We start from the raw sequence: 15,428 nt of genomic DNA, 5'->3' as shown, positions 1-15,428 counted from the left end.
TTTTCTTGTGTCTGCTTTTTCTCAGTTGCCTTCAGCTCAAAATAATCCTTATGCCAAAGTGACATATCTTGGGGTGGCATTCCCTGAACCTCTTCATTTACTCACGGTAAAATACAGTTGTGACCAATCCATAAATCCAGTAGTAAACCTTGCAAATAGAAGTATAAAGCACATATTTTTGTATTGTTCTTCTGCTTCTATTTGAGAATAGCCCTCAGGATTTAAAAACCATTTGAATTATGTCAAAAACATTTTATTTCTCGTGCAAGTGTGTTTCTTTCTGACATTTAAATAATATGACCTCAATTTTCTTTATGATTAACAGTCTTAATTTAAGCCAGACTTTTTTTTTTTTAATCAACTTAACATTTTTTTTTGTCTGTGAGCAAAATCACAGTTTCTTATGGTAATTTGTATCAACCTTCCAGGGAATGATCAACCTCGTACTCGAATGTATAGACAGGCTGCACGTGTACAGCAGTGCGGCCCACTTTGCTGACGTCGCCGGGAGAGAAGCCGGCGAGTCCTGGAAGTCAATTCTGAATTCTCTCTATGAGTTGCTAGGTAAGAAGTATGATGGTTTTCAAGGCAACTGACTCACATCTATTTGAAAGGATCACACAGCAATTAATGTAGTTTCATGATGTGCTTCTTCATCGAGGCTTTTGGTGTTTACTGGTGTTGCACTTAAAGCCAAGTGATGTTTATAATACTTACGTCCATCTCTGAGTGTGGACTGTGGCCAGAGCAGATTGGTCTTTGGTTTATGGAGGGGGTTCTTCGAGGGTGTGAGTTTATGGGTAAGGGGCCTCTGTGTGAATATGCATGAAATATTTCCTTTGTGATTCTCAGGCTAGTCTCACAAGACCCCTCTTTCTGCCTCACAAGAATCTTGTCAGGAACCTTCTCCCTTCTCCTTCAGTAGTCTTTTTGAGATTTGTGTTTTCACCTTCTAGGTGTGCTTGAGGTAAATTAAGAAACACTTGTGGTGTTTGGTGCTGCATTCCTATTGACTGTATGCAAACATATGTCATTATTTTTGGCCTGGGCTATTCTACTAGTTTCACTTGTCTCTTGTCAAGAACTATGAACTCACAAGTTAGTGAGCTGGCCTCCAATGAGGATAAAGAGGAATAGTTTATTTCTCAAAGCAATGGATGAAGCCAAAATATCAGCATTTGGGGGCTGGTTCCTTGAACTGCCCTTCTCATAGGACAATATGAAGGGAACAGTTGACATGCAGTCGGTTGAGTCACAGGAAAGGAATTGTGAGCTTGGGAGTCCAAATCAGTTACACTGGAAATATGCCTGCTTGCCCTTTTGCTTTGGATGGAGACACCATCTCTCTCTTCCAAGGCTGCTTGCTACAAACATCCTTGAAAAGAAAGCCCAAAACAAAGGCTTTCAGAGGCTCCTTTCACAGGACATGCAAAAACAGGAGACACGTGGAGAATGACCGCTCTCTTCACTCACGCTCAGTTCCGAAATCCCAGATTCATCTGGTACACCATAGCCACACATCTCTTCCATTTAGAAATTTCTCACCTTTTCTCATCATTCTAGAAGGTGAAGTTTAATTTGCTCTGCCTGGTACATGAGGCCCCGGTGAACTCTTCCAGACTGGTCCTTGTCATTGTTTTTCCCCTTTCTCTAGCCAGACCCATTTCTGAGTGTCCTGTCCACACTTCAGTGACATTTTTCTACTCCCACCTTTTCTAGAATTCCTTTATGTCCTGTGAAGCCCAGTTCATGCCTGGCTTTTTGGAAGTTAATCTTGGCCTTTTTTCTAACTCTCAAGCTTGGTTAAACAGTTCTTTCTCTGTCTCTCTCTCTCTCTACTTTTTTGGCACTTAGTATTTACTTGTGCTATGGCACTTACCCATTTCTGACTTAGTTACATATGTGCCTGTGATCTCCAGGGCAAGAATGGCACCTTTTCTGATTTTTGCATCTCTGTCCTTTAACTTCATGTCTGGCACATACTCAGTAAAACGTTTACTGATTAAATATATTGAGTTCTGATAGAGTAGGAAAGTATACGCCTAAGTGGAGAAAAGAGGTCTTGAGGCATTTTTTCTTAATATGAAGAATGAAAGGTAGTCAAAATATTTGGCAATTCTCTATAATCTAATTGAAACTCATTAAAACTTAATAATACTATTTAGCAAATAGAGCTCTTGTGCCTGCTAGCATTTCTAATATGCTCCCTTTAGGTGGGCTATTTGATCTGCCATGAAAATTAAACACATGTAGTTTGGTACTTTCAGAATAAGGGGAAGCACTGGCTAGCATTTCTTTGAGCAGGACCCAGGCCACAGAGTCTTTCTAGGAATCTGGATTTATTATTTTAGCCATGAAATCATTAGGACAAGGATTTTACAATGCCAACATTCTAGGGGCTGCATTTCTTTTCCAGAGAAGAAATTATGCACCGAATTTCTATATTTGGTAGAGACTGATGTGTGGTAGTGTTTTAACACCACAGTATAACATCTTCACTTCCTATGACATGGGATTCGTTTCTGTGACAAACTAGTTGCTTAGGGTCAAGAGGTGGCTCATCTGTGTGTGTTTGAGGGTAGGAAGTATTATGTGCAGAGACAGTGTTGTAGAGAAATCTGGATAATGCATATCTTACTTATGTTTCCACATCAGCTCTTTCCATAGTCTGTAACTTTTTTGTTTCATCCGGTCTGTGTGCTCATGTGTCCATAAGTAATAAAAATGTACAGAGAGAATTATAATGATTTTTCCAAAATCATAGAAAAATCTAATCCAGCAAAGTCAGCACTTGACTTTTATCATTTTGGGCTATGTATCCCTCAAGCTTATATTCCTTTTACCTTCACAGACTTCTTTGGAGATTAAATCTCATTATTTTAAATTTCTCATTATTTTATTACTGAAGTAGTAGTAATAAACTCTACAAAATACTGGAGACGTGGAGGGTGGGAGCACCGCTCATCAGAATTGGTTTCATGGTTTAATTTTTAATGAGACCATGACTAAACTTATGATTTTTAAATGGTTTATTCAAAGAGGGAGGGAAGAAGCAGTTGTTGTCAGTGGAATGATGATGGATCTCTTAGGATGTGTCCACTTGCAAATTACAGTCTTGACTCAAAGAGTCGGGCTCACACAGTGGACGGCATTTATCAGCTTGTAGAGCTGGAAGTCGGCCAGTGGGTATACTCCATGGCTTCATCATGGCATCCACAACCCACTTCTTTATATCTGTTCTGCCTTCCACAGGGTCAGCTCCCTCCAATTCTGGCTTCCCTTGTGTGGCCTCAGTGGGCTGACCTCAGCTCATGGTGCTGCAGATTTCCTCTCTGACTTGGAAGAAGTGAGAGAAGTCTGCTCCTGAAAATTCTCTTAGGAGAGCATGCCATCTTCTAAAACCCCCTAGCAAATCACATCTTTCATCTCATTAGCCCAAACTGTGTCTGTAGTCTTTCCTGAGCCCATCATCCTTGCAAGGGAGGATGGGAATTTCACCAACACTAGCTCTGACTTGTCAAGGACCCACTCCCGGAACTGGGAGCAAGCCCTTGGACTGTTTGGTTGCCTTACAGAGGTGAACATTGCAGAGAATTCTGGGGAAGAAGCTAAATGTCCAGCTCAAATGTTAACTTAAATACTAGACTCAACCAAAAGGTTTTATGGACTGAATTCTAATCTGAGTGCTTTTGTCCACCATGTGGCACCATGTGTAAACAGAGTTGGCACTCAATAAATAATTGTTTGAATTATTCAATAAATGTATTAGAGATTCCTGTGGAGGTTAGATTTTCCTGTAACAGGTTAAGTGTGGCCATTGAGTCACTATTACACACCAGTGCACCTGCTGTTCCACCACCATTGTGTCTTGTTTTGAAAAAACAAAAGCTTAATCTTTAATCCATAGGCAACAGTCTCTGAGAAAATGACCCTTCTTTTAGCCAAGCTCAGAATTAAAGCTCTATTAGTTATATGACTTTGGACAGATTACTAAACTCACACCCAGTTTCTTCATCTTCAGTGCCCAATCTAGAGTGCCTACTCCTTAGGATTATCATGAGATTTCCACAACGGATGTAAAGTGCTTAGAAGAATACCAGGCACATAGTGAGTGATACCTATTGTTATTATACATATTACCTGTAAATGGCTTTAATAATTCCCTTTATAATGGTGTTGGATGGCTTAAATATAGTAACGTATGTCAAATGCTTAGCATAGTGTCTTATTGCTCTCCTCATTATTCCATTTATTTATTTATTTATTTATTTATTTATTTATTTATTTATTTATTTTAGGATGCTTTTATCACTATCCTCCTCCTCATTAACATAGTAAAACTTTCTTCTTTGACCTCTGTTTCTCTTCTTATTTCTTTTGCTTTTTAAATATGCCTTCAAGGGTGCCTGGGTGGCTCAGTTGGTTAAGCATCTGCCTTCAGCTGAGTTTGTGACCATGGGGTCCTGGAATCGAGTCCCGCATAGGGCTCCCCACTCCTTGGGGAGTCCACTTCTTCCTCTGCCTCTGCCTCTCTCTCTCTCATGAATAAATAAATAAAATCTTAAAAAAAATAAAAATAAGTAAATATGCCTTAGAGGGGCTCTTGGGTGGCTCAGTCAGTGAAGCATCTGCCTTCGGCTCAGGTCATGATCCCAAGGTCCTGGGATCGAGTCCCCCACTGGGCTTCTTGCTCAGCAGAGAGCCTGCTTCTTCCTCTCCCTCTGCCCCTCTCGAGTGTGTGCTCGTGCACTCTCTCTCTTTCTCTCTCAAATAAATAAATAATTTAAAAAGTTAAATATGCCTTGGAAAAGAAATTTTACTTGTAACTGTTGGATATAACAAGGGGAGTTCTGGATTTTGAAATACAGAAGATGTAGCATCATGATTATTGTAGATACACAGTGGCTCTTGGTTTCCTCATCAGAAAAGGGAGGAAATAAAATTTTCTTCATAATTCCCTCCAGGCTGAAAATTTTATATCCCATTGTTCCACGCAGTCCCTGAACACACCCATCTCTTACATTCGTATCCTCCACATCTAGTGCATAGCTGGTATTCAGTAAGTACTTGAGAATCACATTGGTAATTGGATGCTGTAGGATTTCTGGTTAATCTCTCTGACTCCCTTCCTTCTCTCCACCAAACTTTATTGGAGATACTGGGGAGCCCTCACTCACTTCCTCATGAATTTGCATTGACTCTCAGATCCTTGGTATGCACCCTCCTGTTCTGTCTAGTCTTTGGAATACTCAAGCCCCATGCCTGGTCTCTCTCTCCCTTCTTACCTGTGACCTAACTTTGTCTCTAGTCCCTAGTTTTGGGTGCCTCCCATCCAGTACTATTCTTCCAGAATGTCTGGGATTAGACAATATAAGAGGTTTGATAGACAGTACGTATATATTTGTATTAAAGATCAGTATATAGATATACAGTGCATATTTCTTAAATATATATATCTTGTTTTCTTAATTATTTACATCCCATTTGATTAAGAAAGGATTTGTGGAAGCTATTACTTAAAATTGACACAACTATAATTCCCTAAGACTCACATCTTAAAGGAGGATAACAGGATAGTAATCATATATGTCAATAAGATAATACACAGTGATTTCAGACACATGCATATTTTGTGGCTTTTAAACTATTTTTTTCATGCAGCAAGAGACACGTTCTGACACACACACACACACACACACACACACACACACACACAATTAACTTTAACTTTTACATTTTCATGTTGCAACTCCTGAGAGTTTTTGTGAATCCCCAACACCCATCTCTCTCTCTCTTTATCTCTCTAAAGGGAAGCTTCTTTTTCCATTTTGTTATTTCCCAAGTGTCTTGAATCTCTGTTCCTTGTACGGTCTTCTCAAAGGGCGTCCTCTGTAACAGAGACTGTGCCATGTTGGGAAAATGTGGACTTGGAGTCCAGTGGATCTGGATTTAAATAGGAGTCTAATCCGTTGAAAAGATTGAGTGCTTGCTGTCCGAGATGCCCTAATCTGGGCAGTGAGGGTCAGCTGTGACCAGGATATAGTCCCTGCTCCCATGGAGTTAATGGTTGAACAAGAGACACACAGTGTAAATAACAAAGCTAGCCATGATGCCGTGCAGTTACTGACTTTACTGCCTTGACCATCTTGATGCAAGTTATTGTTAAATCATGTTAGTAAGTGATTAATACAAGACTGATAAATTTGACTATGCAAAAATGAAAATTTTATGATAAATAATATCATTAAAAATAAAAAAGGTGGAAATTTTGTAAAATATGCCATTTATATGAAAGACAAAAGCTCAGTTTCTGTAATATATAGAGTTTTCATAAATTCATAAAAAAGGAAATATTATCTAATGTAAAAACAGACAAAAGATGGAAACGGTTCCCAGAATAACAAATAAAATAATAAAAGATTCTCAACATGACAAATAACTACAAATGAAGATAATGAATACAGATCATTTTTCATTTATTAGCTTGGCAGAGATAAAAAATTTGATAACACCCGTTATTGGGGAAAACATTGGGTAATATGTTTTTGGTGGGAGTGTACATTGTTGGAATTTAAAACAAACTTTGGTTGGCAGTACACATAAAACTTGAAGTGTATTTCCTTTTATTCTAGAAAATCTACTTTAAGATATGTATTCTAGAGATATATTTGCACAAGTGTGGGAAGGATGTCCACTACAAAATTGTTTATAAATTGCATAAAATTGAAAACTATTTTTCTGTCAACAGGGGATTGGTTACAAAAATAATAGTGTAGTACTATGTTATCATTGAAAATCGAGATAAACAAATCATCAGGAAAACTATATAAGACAGGCCAGATTGCTGTTCTTTTTTAATATGGCCATCTAGGATATGGTATTAAATGAAAAAAAAAAAAAGAAAAAAAGATGAACACTGTATGCACATTAAGATTCCAATTGCATTGTATTAGAAATATGTAGAGGGGCACCTGAGTGCCTCAGTTGGTTAAGCATCTGCCTTAGGCTCAGGTCATGATCCCAGGGTCCTGGGATCAAGCCCCACATAGGGCTCCTTGCTCAGCAGGGAGCCTGCTTCTCTCTCTCCTCCCTGCTCATGCTCTCTTTGTCTCTCTCCCTCAAATAAATAAATAAATAAATAAATAAATAAATAAATAAATAAAATCTTAAAAAAAAATATGTAGAAAAAGATACGTTCTTGTACACCCTATATGTTTCTGGAAGGATGCACAGAAAACTGCTAGTTGACTGCTTTTTGGGGGACAGATCTTTTACTTTCCTACGTGTTCTATTATGTATTTATTCTTACCCTATTTACACAATTACTTCTATAATTGAAGAAGTCGTTAACATAAATGTGTAATATTATACAATCGAGGATGAAAGGGAAAGCTAGTATATTAATTCAGTTGAGTGAAGAAATGGGGTATTTATAATTCAGCACATGTATATAAGGAGGATCTCTTTCAGTCTATACATGGTAGGTTCACTAGTGGTTGTTCGAGGTGAAGAGAATGATGAGAGATTTTGTGGCTTAAACGTTTCTTTGGCTACTCTTGATTTTCCCTTTTTATTGTAGTGAACACTGATTTCTTGATTAGAAAAAACATGAGTACAGTCTTAGGTTGACTTAAGAACCATCTGTGGCCAATAATTTTTATTGATGTCATTGTGATCATAATAAGATAAGTAGCCATCCGTACGCGAGGCTATGCTTCAGTCTGCCTACAGAAGTATCAGACCTGCGACAGTATTTGGAGTTCATAAGACATTCATACCTCACAGTCCTTCCTTACGCAGCTATCAGGAAGTTTGGCTCAAGTGTCATTAACTTCAGATTGTTAAACCTCCTTCCCATGCTTCCAACCAGGTAGACAGTAGTTCTGTCTTGGCTTTCTGTGTGGAAATAGCCTTCTTTTTTTTTTCTCCTTCAGCAGGTTTATTTAGCATGGAGAGAGCAGGTGGGAATGATAATCTATACCAATTTTAAAATCTGACATGGATATATTTAATATGTGTTTTAGACAAACGTAGATTTATGAGCCTGCTGCCTGGAGGAAATGAGGATCTTAAAGATGCCGATATTCATAGTTTGAAAGTCTTGCTCTAGCATGCTTTTGTCTTTTCTGAAATCTGCACAATTAATCTGTAGGAGGCTTGCAAGCCAGGATGGTTTTCTAAAGATGTCTGAGACGTGGCTCTTTGGCAGACTGTCTCTATGAATTCTCATTTTATGGAGATGGAAAGGATGAAACAAACAGCAAAGACCACAGCCCTCTCAGGAAGGCAGAAGTTGCTGGTTTCTGAATGCTCTAACACGGGGAAAGAGTATAGTGATGAAGGATTTTGGCACATCCGGAGCATTCTCCTGGTGTCATAAGGTGGCATATCTTCTGAAATGCCGTAAAGCACTGGGGAAGGTGGTCGGGAGATGTAAAAGGGGGACTTGCTTCAAACTCGCTCGTACCAGGTACTACTCTGGCACTTACACGTTTCCGTGTTGTCCTCCAGGACATCCTGAAAGACAGTTTATAAACAAAACACATTACTTCAACTTGGTAATAATCTCATGTCTACGAAATGACTGTGACGGTCACTAATCCATTTTTAATGGAAATGCACTTTGTAATCTATTTTGTGAGATGGCTTCTTAATGTGTTATACACGACCAGGATCCCACTCCTCCTAATCTCTTCTAGATTGGGGGTTCCAGCAGGAAGAGACTGGTGGGGGTGGTCAGCGTAGACTGGACCTGAGTGTGGACTCTGGAATTAAAATCTCCTGGCTTTAAAGTCTTGGCTCCACTATGAGCTGTGTGAGCAGGAACACACCGCTGTCTCTGCTTGCCTTCTCCACGAGCCAGCTGTCGTTTGCCTCCTGATGACAGGAGAGAGGGAGGAGAGGACATAGCACGGTTGTTACTTGGTTGTGTGGCTGCCTCTTTGGCTGTAGCCAGAAGGTTAAAGCTGCCATCCCCGGTGGGGGGATTGGAGGGACGGGCAGTGGCTGGGAGCTGACTTTTTCGGGTGGGCATGTTAGATATTTTGAGCCAAGTCCCTGCTCGTGGGACAGGATAGCTGCAAGTCTGTTCTGGGTGGCTGTTGGCAGCTCCTTGCTTGGCCATGTCCAGCTAGTAGTCTACCTCCAGCCTCGTCTTCCTGAAGTCTTCCCGATGCTCCTGATGGCTCTACTGAGTGGACTCAGGACGAGTCCACAGAGATGCTGTCCCCCCAGGATCCATGAGAAATGCCCATGCATTCCTGGTCCAACACAGTGTTATAGGCCAGTCTATGCAAAGCAGGTGTTCATTTCTTCTCTTACCCTGTCCACTTCCTGGGCAGGGTTATCAAACCTGAGTTCACAAGGTCCCCAAACTGCACGGACGCTTCCTCAAGCTTTCCAAGAAGTTTCCATGGCACAGCACTCTTAAAATTTTCAACAACATTCTAGAGTTTTTGTTTGTGTTTGGTTTCTAGGGTTATCAGGACTTATGAGCAACCACTTGTTAATCTGAATTTTAAAAATTTAAATTAAATTTAAATTAAAAATCTTAATTTAAAAAAATCTTTCTAGATTCTAGTTCTTTGGTCCCTCATTTGTCTGTGCTGGAATGATTAGTATTTCCAGACTTTGCCTGCAAGCTCCAAAGGAGAACCTCATTTGATTTCCTGCTGTATCACTTACATGTAGAGCCGTGCCAGATGCAAAGCCAGGTAATCAGTATTTATTGAATAAATTTTATTTTTTATTTTATTTTATTTTATTTATTTATTTTTAAAGATTTTATTTGTTTATTTGACAGAGATAGAGACAGCCAGCGAGAGAGGGAACACAAGCAGGGGGAGTGGGAGAGGAAGAAGCAGGCTCATAGCGGAGGAGCCTGATGTGGGGCTTGATCCCATAACACCGGGTCACGCCCTGAGCCGAAGGCAGACACTTAACGACTGTGCCACCCAGGCACCCCTATTGAATAAATTTTAAAAGTGAGAGTTTTCTTGGAAGATCTTATACCTTAATCTATCTGTAGTTTTCTGATTCTTTGAGTATATTGAGAAGTTTTGAGTCTTGGAGCTTAAAGACACTAAAGCATGAGGACACAGGGATGTTAGAATACAAATAAGAAATGCAGAATGGAGGCGCACCTGCGTGGCTCAGTTGTTAAGCATCTGCCTTCGGCTCAGGTCATGATCCCAGGGTCTTGGGATCGAGCCCCGCATTGGGCTCCCTGCTCAGCGGGAAGACTGCTTCTCCCTCTCCCACTCCCCCTGCTGCTGTTCCCTCTCTCACTGTGTCTCTGTCTAATAAATAAATAAAATCTTAAAAAAAGAGAAAGAAATGCAGAATGGAGTATTTTTTATAATCATAAATTTTCAATTGACTGCCAATATTACCTGCATTTTATTTTCTGATTGGATACAAGTTCAGAGATTTCATTAGTTATTCAACATGAAAAAAATTGGTTCAGTGAACTACCACTTTCTTTTTTAGAGCTTAGTTCAAACTGTTTTTATAGTATTTAGGTTGTACTACACTTAAACCACAGATGTTCTTGTTCCGTAAGAGACTGGATGCTATTTATCCATTCACTATATTAAGAAATAACATGCCTTCCAAATTTCAGGCCATGTACAGAGATGTAATAAGACAGAGTGTCAAATATAAAAGAACCTGAAATATGCTAGAAGAAGACCCTCAAACCATTGTATTATTGCATTGTATTATTATATATATTATACATTATATTATATTCAAGCTCATACTCACAAGTGCCAGCTGTGGTGCCTGATGCATTTACAGTCATTTTTTAACAGATTCTATTTTTAAGCACTCTGTACAGCCAGCGTGGGGCTCAAACCCACAACCCTGAGATCAAGAGTCACACATGCCACCCACTGAGCCAGCCAGGTGCCCCCTACCTTCATATTTTTTAAATAAATAAGGAAAAATAGAGATGTATAGAAGATGAAAGGTCTTGACCACCTTTAAGACCCATTAGCCAGCAATGAAGGAGGATTTGAAGGGGTTTGGCATGCTTCCCCTGCATGAGGAAGGACGTTTGTCTTGAGTTGGTTTCTGCATCTTCACCTTGAAGCACCATGAGATCAAAGTTGCCATTGTGGCTTGGTCTTGAGACATCCGACAGCAGTTGTCAGTAAAAATGATGTTTTACCTTTTCTTCTTGAAAAGAAAGTAACTTTGTATTGTATTATTTGATTTTAAAATTAATACTTCATTATAAAAATTAGATAATAAAAGAAAAACGTAGAAACCTTGTTTAAAATGTAACTACCCATTTTAATGTATAACCTTTTGAAAATGTTTCTTTGAACCTATAGGACATTATACACATATGAAACTTTACACACCCACGTGCACACACCTACTAAAGCATTGTCTGTTCACACCTGTGCAAATCCAGCATCGCTAAGACATCAGTTGGGGCCCTCCTCTCCTGAAGGCTTAGTTAGCTCACTCCAAATTCCAATTTCAGGGATTGAGACAGGCTTAATTCTCCTCTTTGACGTCTGTACATTTTGGGGGATTATTAGGACACAGTGTTTCCCATTTCATGCTTCTTCAATATCCTCTGTCTAAGGTTACATAATATCTTGGCCACAGAACTCCCCCTCCTTACAGGTGCGTACAAAACAAACTGCCGTTCTTACTGAGCATTTTTTATTTTATTTTTTCCAATGGAAGTTATTATGGCTTCAGGGGTCTTTGTGAAGGAACACATCACAGAGCATGATCCTTTCCCCCCGCCTGGCTTTATTCATCTTCTTTCCTATTTTAAAATAAGACCATGTTCCCTATTGAACTGGGAAAGCAGTCCCACCCTTATCAATGTTCTTTACGGTCTGTGCTTCTGTTCCAGGGACTGATCAGGATATAGTTCCCAGAGGCAGTTCTCATTCTCCAAGAAATATTCTGAAAAAACATGATTTTTCCATGCTATGCATATACTTACATTGACTATCTATATTTACTTCACAAAATGGGATCATACGATCAATATTCCTTTATAGCATTTGTTTGCACGGCCTTCTGTATTGTGGGCATCTCTTCTTGGCGGTAAATGATGACCCTTCATCAGGTTCTAGTGGATATATACTAGCCTACTGAAGGGATGTGCCGTTGACTTAGCCCACACTCAGGCCGTTTCCAGTATTTTGCTATTATAAACTGTATTGTGCTGAACTTCCCTATAATTCTCGGTGTAGTTTTCATTTACTTTAGAAATTCACTTAACTGATGTCTTCTTAACCAACTTGCTGAATTGTAATGTTTCACACACTCTATTTATCTGTAAAGCATGCTGTCTACCTGCACTCAGATATACACACACACGGAGAAGGTTCAGGACGCATTCTTTCTAACGGAGCTTAATTTATTTTTCATTAGGAATATATATTTTGTCAGAGTCTGTTGAGATCATCACATTTTGTCTGTGACTTATTAACAAATTTCTTACTACATTTCTGTCTCATTGGAGAAACGAACCCCTACTTGAATTAATGTTGCTAATGTTTTACTGAATATTATTTGTAAATACCATCCTTTTGTAAGATTTTTGGATCGATATTTGTAAGTAAGAGTTCCCTCTAGTTTTCTCATGTGCATACTTTGTTAGGCATTGATGTCAAAGTTATACTGTCTTGGTAAAATAATTAGGGAGGTTTCCTTAGTTTCTTTACTTTGAAATAGTTTAGAAATAACTTATTTCTTGAGTATAGAGAAAAAGGTTTTGGTCTTTCACTACTCAATATTAATCATGATTTATTTTTCTATTTAGATTTTTCCCTTTAGATTTTTCTTCTTTGGATCAGTTTTGGTGAAAAGAAATGTATATCTATGCATAATTGGAAGCCATTCTTTTTCCTAGATGTTTAAAAATTCTAGTACAGAGATCTGTGTAGTGGCTGTGTTTATAATTCCTATTTATTCTTAATTTTGTCTTTTTCCTTCATGATTAGAGCAGTTGGTATTTAGCACATATTTAAAAAAAATCTTGACTCTATTGATCAGTCCTACCATTTTAATATATTACATTGATCACTTTTTCTATCTCTAATGTTTTTCTTTTTTGCTATTTCTTTTTCCTATGTTACTTATATTTATTGATGTTATTTCTTAAATCTTGAAAGGATGTTTAGGTAACATTTTTCACCCGGTTGGTTAGCAGTGAAAGAAAGTGTTTTGAGTACAGTTTTGACCATCTACCACTGATTGTATTAGGTAACATTTCTGTATTTGCTATTTACTAGATAGTCTATAATTGTGGTATTGATTCCCTACTGACTCAACAATTATTAATGAGACAGTTTAAATTATTAAGTTCTTGGACTTTATGTGTGTTTTTAATTTTCTTACTAATTTCTAGTTTCATTACATTACTATCAGTGGGCTAGGCCAACATGGGCTATACCATTTCTGTTTGCAGTAAATTTAATGAAATTTTCTTTTTGTGGCTTACTATATGATTTTCTTAAATGTTTCGTGGTTTATTGAAAGGATTCATTCTTACATTGTTCGTTTCATCAAAAAGCACCTTATCTCTAATATCTGACCTCTAGAAAACATTTATTATCTTTAATTTTAAAACTCAGAGATTAAAGAGTGAGTTAAAGTTTAAACAAATGAGACTCTGTAAATATTCAAAAGCTTTACTGTATACTCTCCTTCAGTGGCTGTTGTTGTAAGTCATGAACAGATATTCTTATGGATTAAAATTAGAAACCTCGTGGAGCACATAGGACTCCTTATCATTCTACACTTCATCCTTGACATTTGTCCCTGGCACCTGTCACTTATCTGTGTGTGTGTGTGTGTAGCTGCTTGCTGGTTCTTGCTGGGGCTCTGGTTCCAGGGAGTCTAAGTAATCAAGTGCATCATTGTTTAATCTTCACACAAAATAAATTAGTCTTTAAGATTAATTGCACTCTGTTACAATAGGGACTCCTCTGTCTTGTTGTTACTAAGGAGATAATCAGGCAGTACCCTCAAACTTCAGTTCCTTCCGACTGCTTCCTAGCACTACCAGATTTTAAATAGTGATTGTTTTCTCACGGCAACATCCTTTTCCCATTAAATATCCTATGTCAACACCTCACCAACCCTTTATAAGCAGTTGTACTGTTTTGGAACAATCTCATGGGCAAGAATAGAATTTTTATAAAATATTTACCAGATTTACTTTGGAAGAATTGCATGATTGTGAGACATTGAAAGTTTTAAATGGATTATGTAAATTGGGTTGAAGGAGATCGTAAAGCTTATATAGGAATTTCATGTAAGATGGCTTCTTTCATCAAGCACATGTCAGAAACACTCAGTGAAGCAAAGTTAGAACAGCTGACTTGACTACAGGAGTTCTGAGTCCTTTAAGTGCATTGTGAACTTTATAGGGAAGTAGAGATACAGGAGCAAAACAACATTTTCAAACTTACTAGCCATTTGCACTCCCACTCTTCTTTCCAGGTAGCAATTAATTATATCTCTCTGTGTGCCTGTTATAGTTACTAACTATATCTCCTAGTATTTTGTGCTACATTTTCAGGAAAACTCACGTGCTCTTAACTTCTTCATTATATACGTAAGAAAGTTGAGCTCCAGGGAAATTAAATAATTTAGTCTCACAGCTAATTAAAAGCAATGAGTATCAGAACCCAAGTGAGGAGACTCCCAGGACACTGGTTTTTCCATTATCCTTTATCATTTCCTCCCAATATGAAATGTTACTTTCTCAAAATATATTCCTTCTAATGAGCTATGTGGTTTTCCAGTCCCTATTAATAAATATCAATTCTTTTAAAAAAAAAGTCTCAGTACCACCTCACACCAGTCAGAATGGCTGAAATTCACAAGTGACAGATGTTGACGAGACAGATGTTGACGAGAATGTGGAGAAAGGGGATCCCTCTTACACTGTTGGTGGGAATGCAAGTTGGTACAGTCACTTTGGAAAACAGTATGGAGGTTCCTCAAAACGGTGAAAATAGAGCTACCCTATGATCCAGCAATTGTGCTACTGGGTATTTACCCCAAAGATACAGACGTAGTGAAAAGAAGGAGCACCTGTACCTCAGTGTTTATAGCAGCAATGTCCACAGTAGCCAAACTGTGGAAAGAGCCCAGATGTCCATTGACAGATGAAAAGATAACGAAGATGTGGTATGTGTACACACACACACACACACACACACACACACACACTATGAAATATTACTCAGCCATCAAAAAGAATGAAGTCTTGCCATTTGCTACAGTGTGGATGGAACCAGATGGTATTATGCTAAGTGAAATAAGTCAGGCAGAGAAAGACAATTATCAGATGGTTTCATATGTGGAATTTAAGAAACAAAGCAGAGGATCATAGGGGAAGAGAGGAAAAAATAAGATGACACCAGAGAGGGAGACAAACCACAAGA

At 38.4% G+C, this 15,428-nt stretch overlaps 1 protein-coding gene across 1 annotated transcript in view; it reads left to right on the top strand.

Moving 5' to 3' along the window:
- Positions 1–15,428, top strand: part of RYR2 (ryanodine receptor 2) — a 528,108-nt gene that overhangs the window by 180,543 nt on the left and 332,137 nt on the right. The window contains exon 16 of the mRNA XM_008689669.1: positions 429–564. Within this exon, the coding sequence (XP_008687891.1) occupies positions 429–564 (136 nt within the window). The remainder of the gene's footprint in view (positions 1–428; positions 565–15,428) is intronic.

This window comes from Ursus maritimus, unplaced genomic scaffold (genome assembly GCF_017311325.1).
Source record: "Ursus maritimus isolate PB19 unplaced genomic scaffold, ASM1731132v1 scaffold_7, whole genome shotgun sequence".
NCBI lineage: Eukaryota > Metazoa > Chordata > Mammalia > Carnivora > Ursidae > Ursus > Ursus maritimus.
Note: the sequence above shows the minus strand (reverse complement) of the source record. Positions and strands in the feature narration are given on the sequence as shown.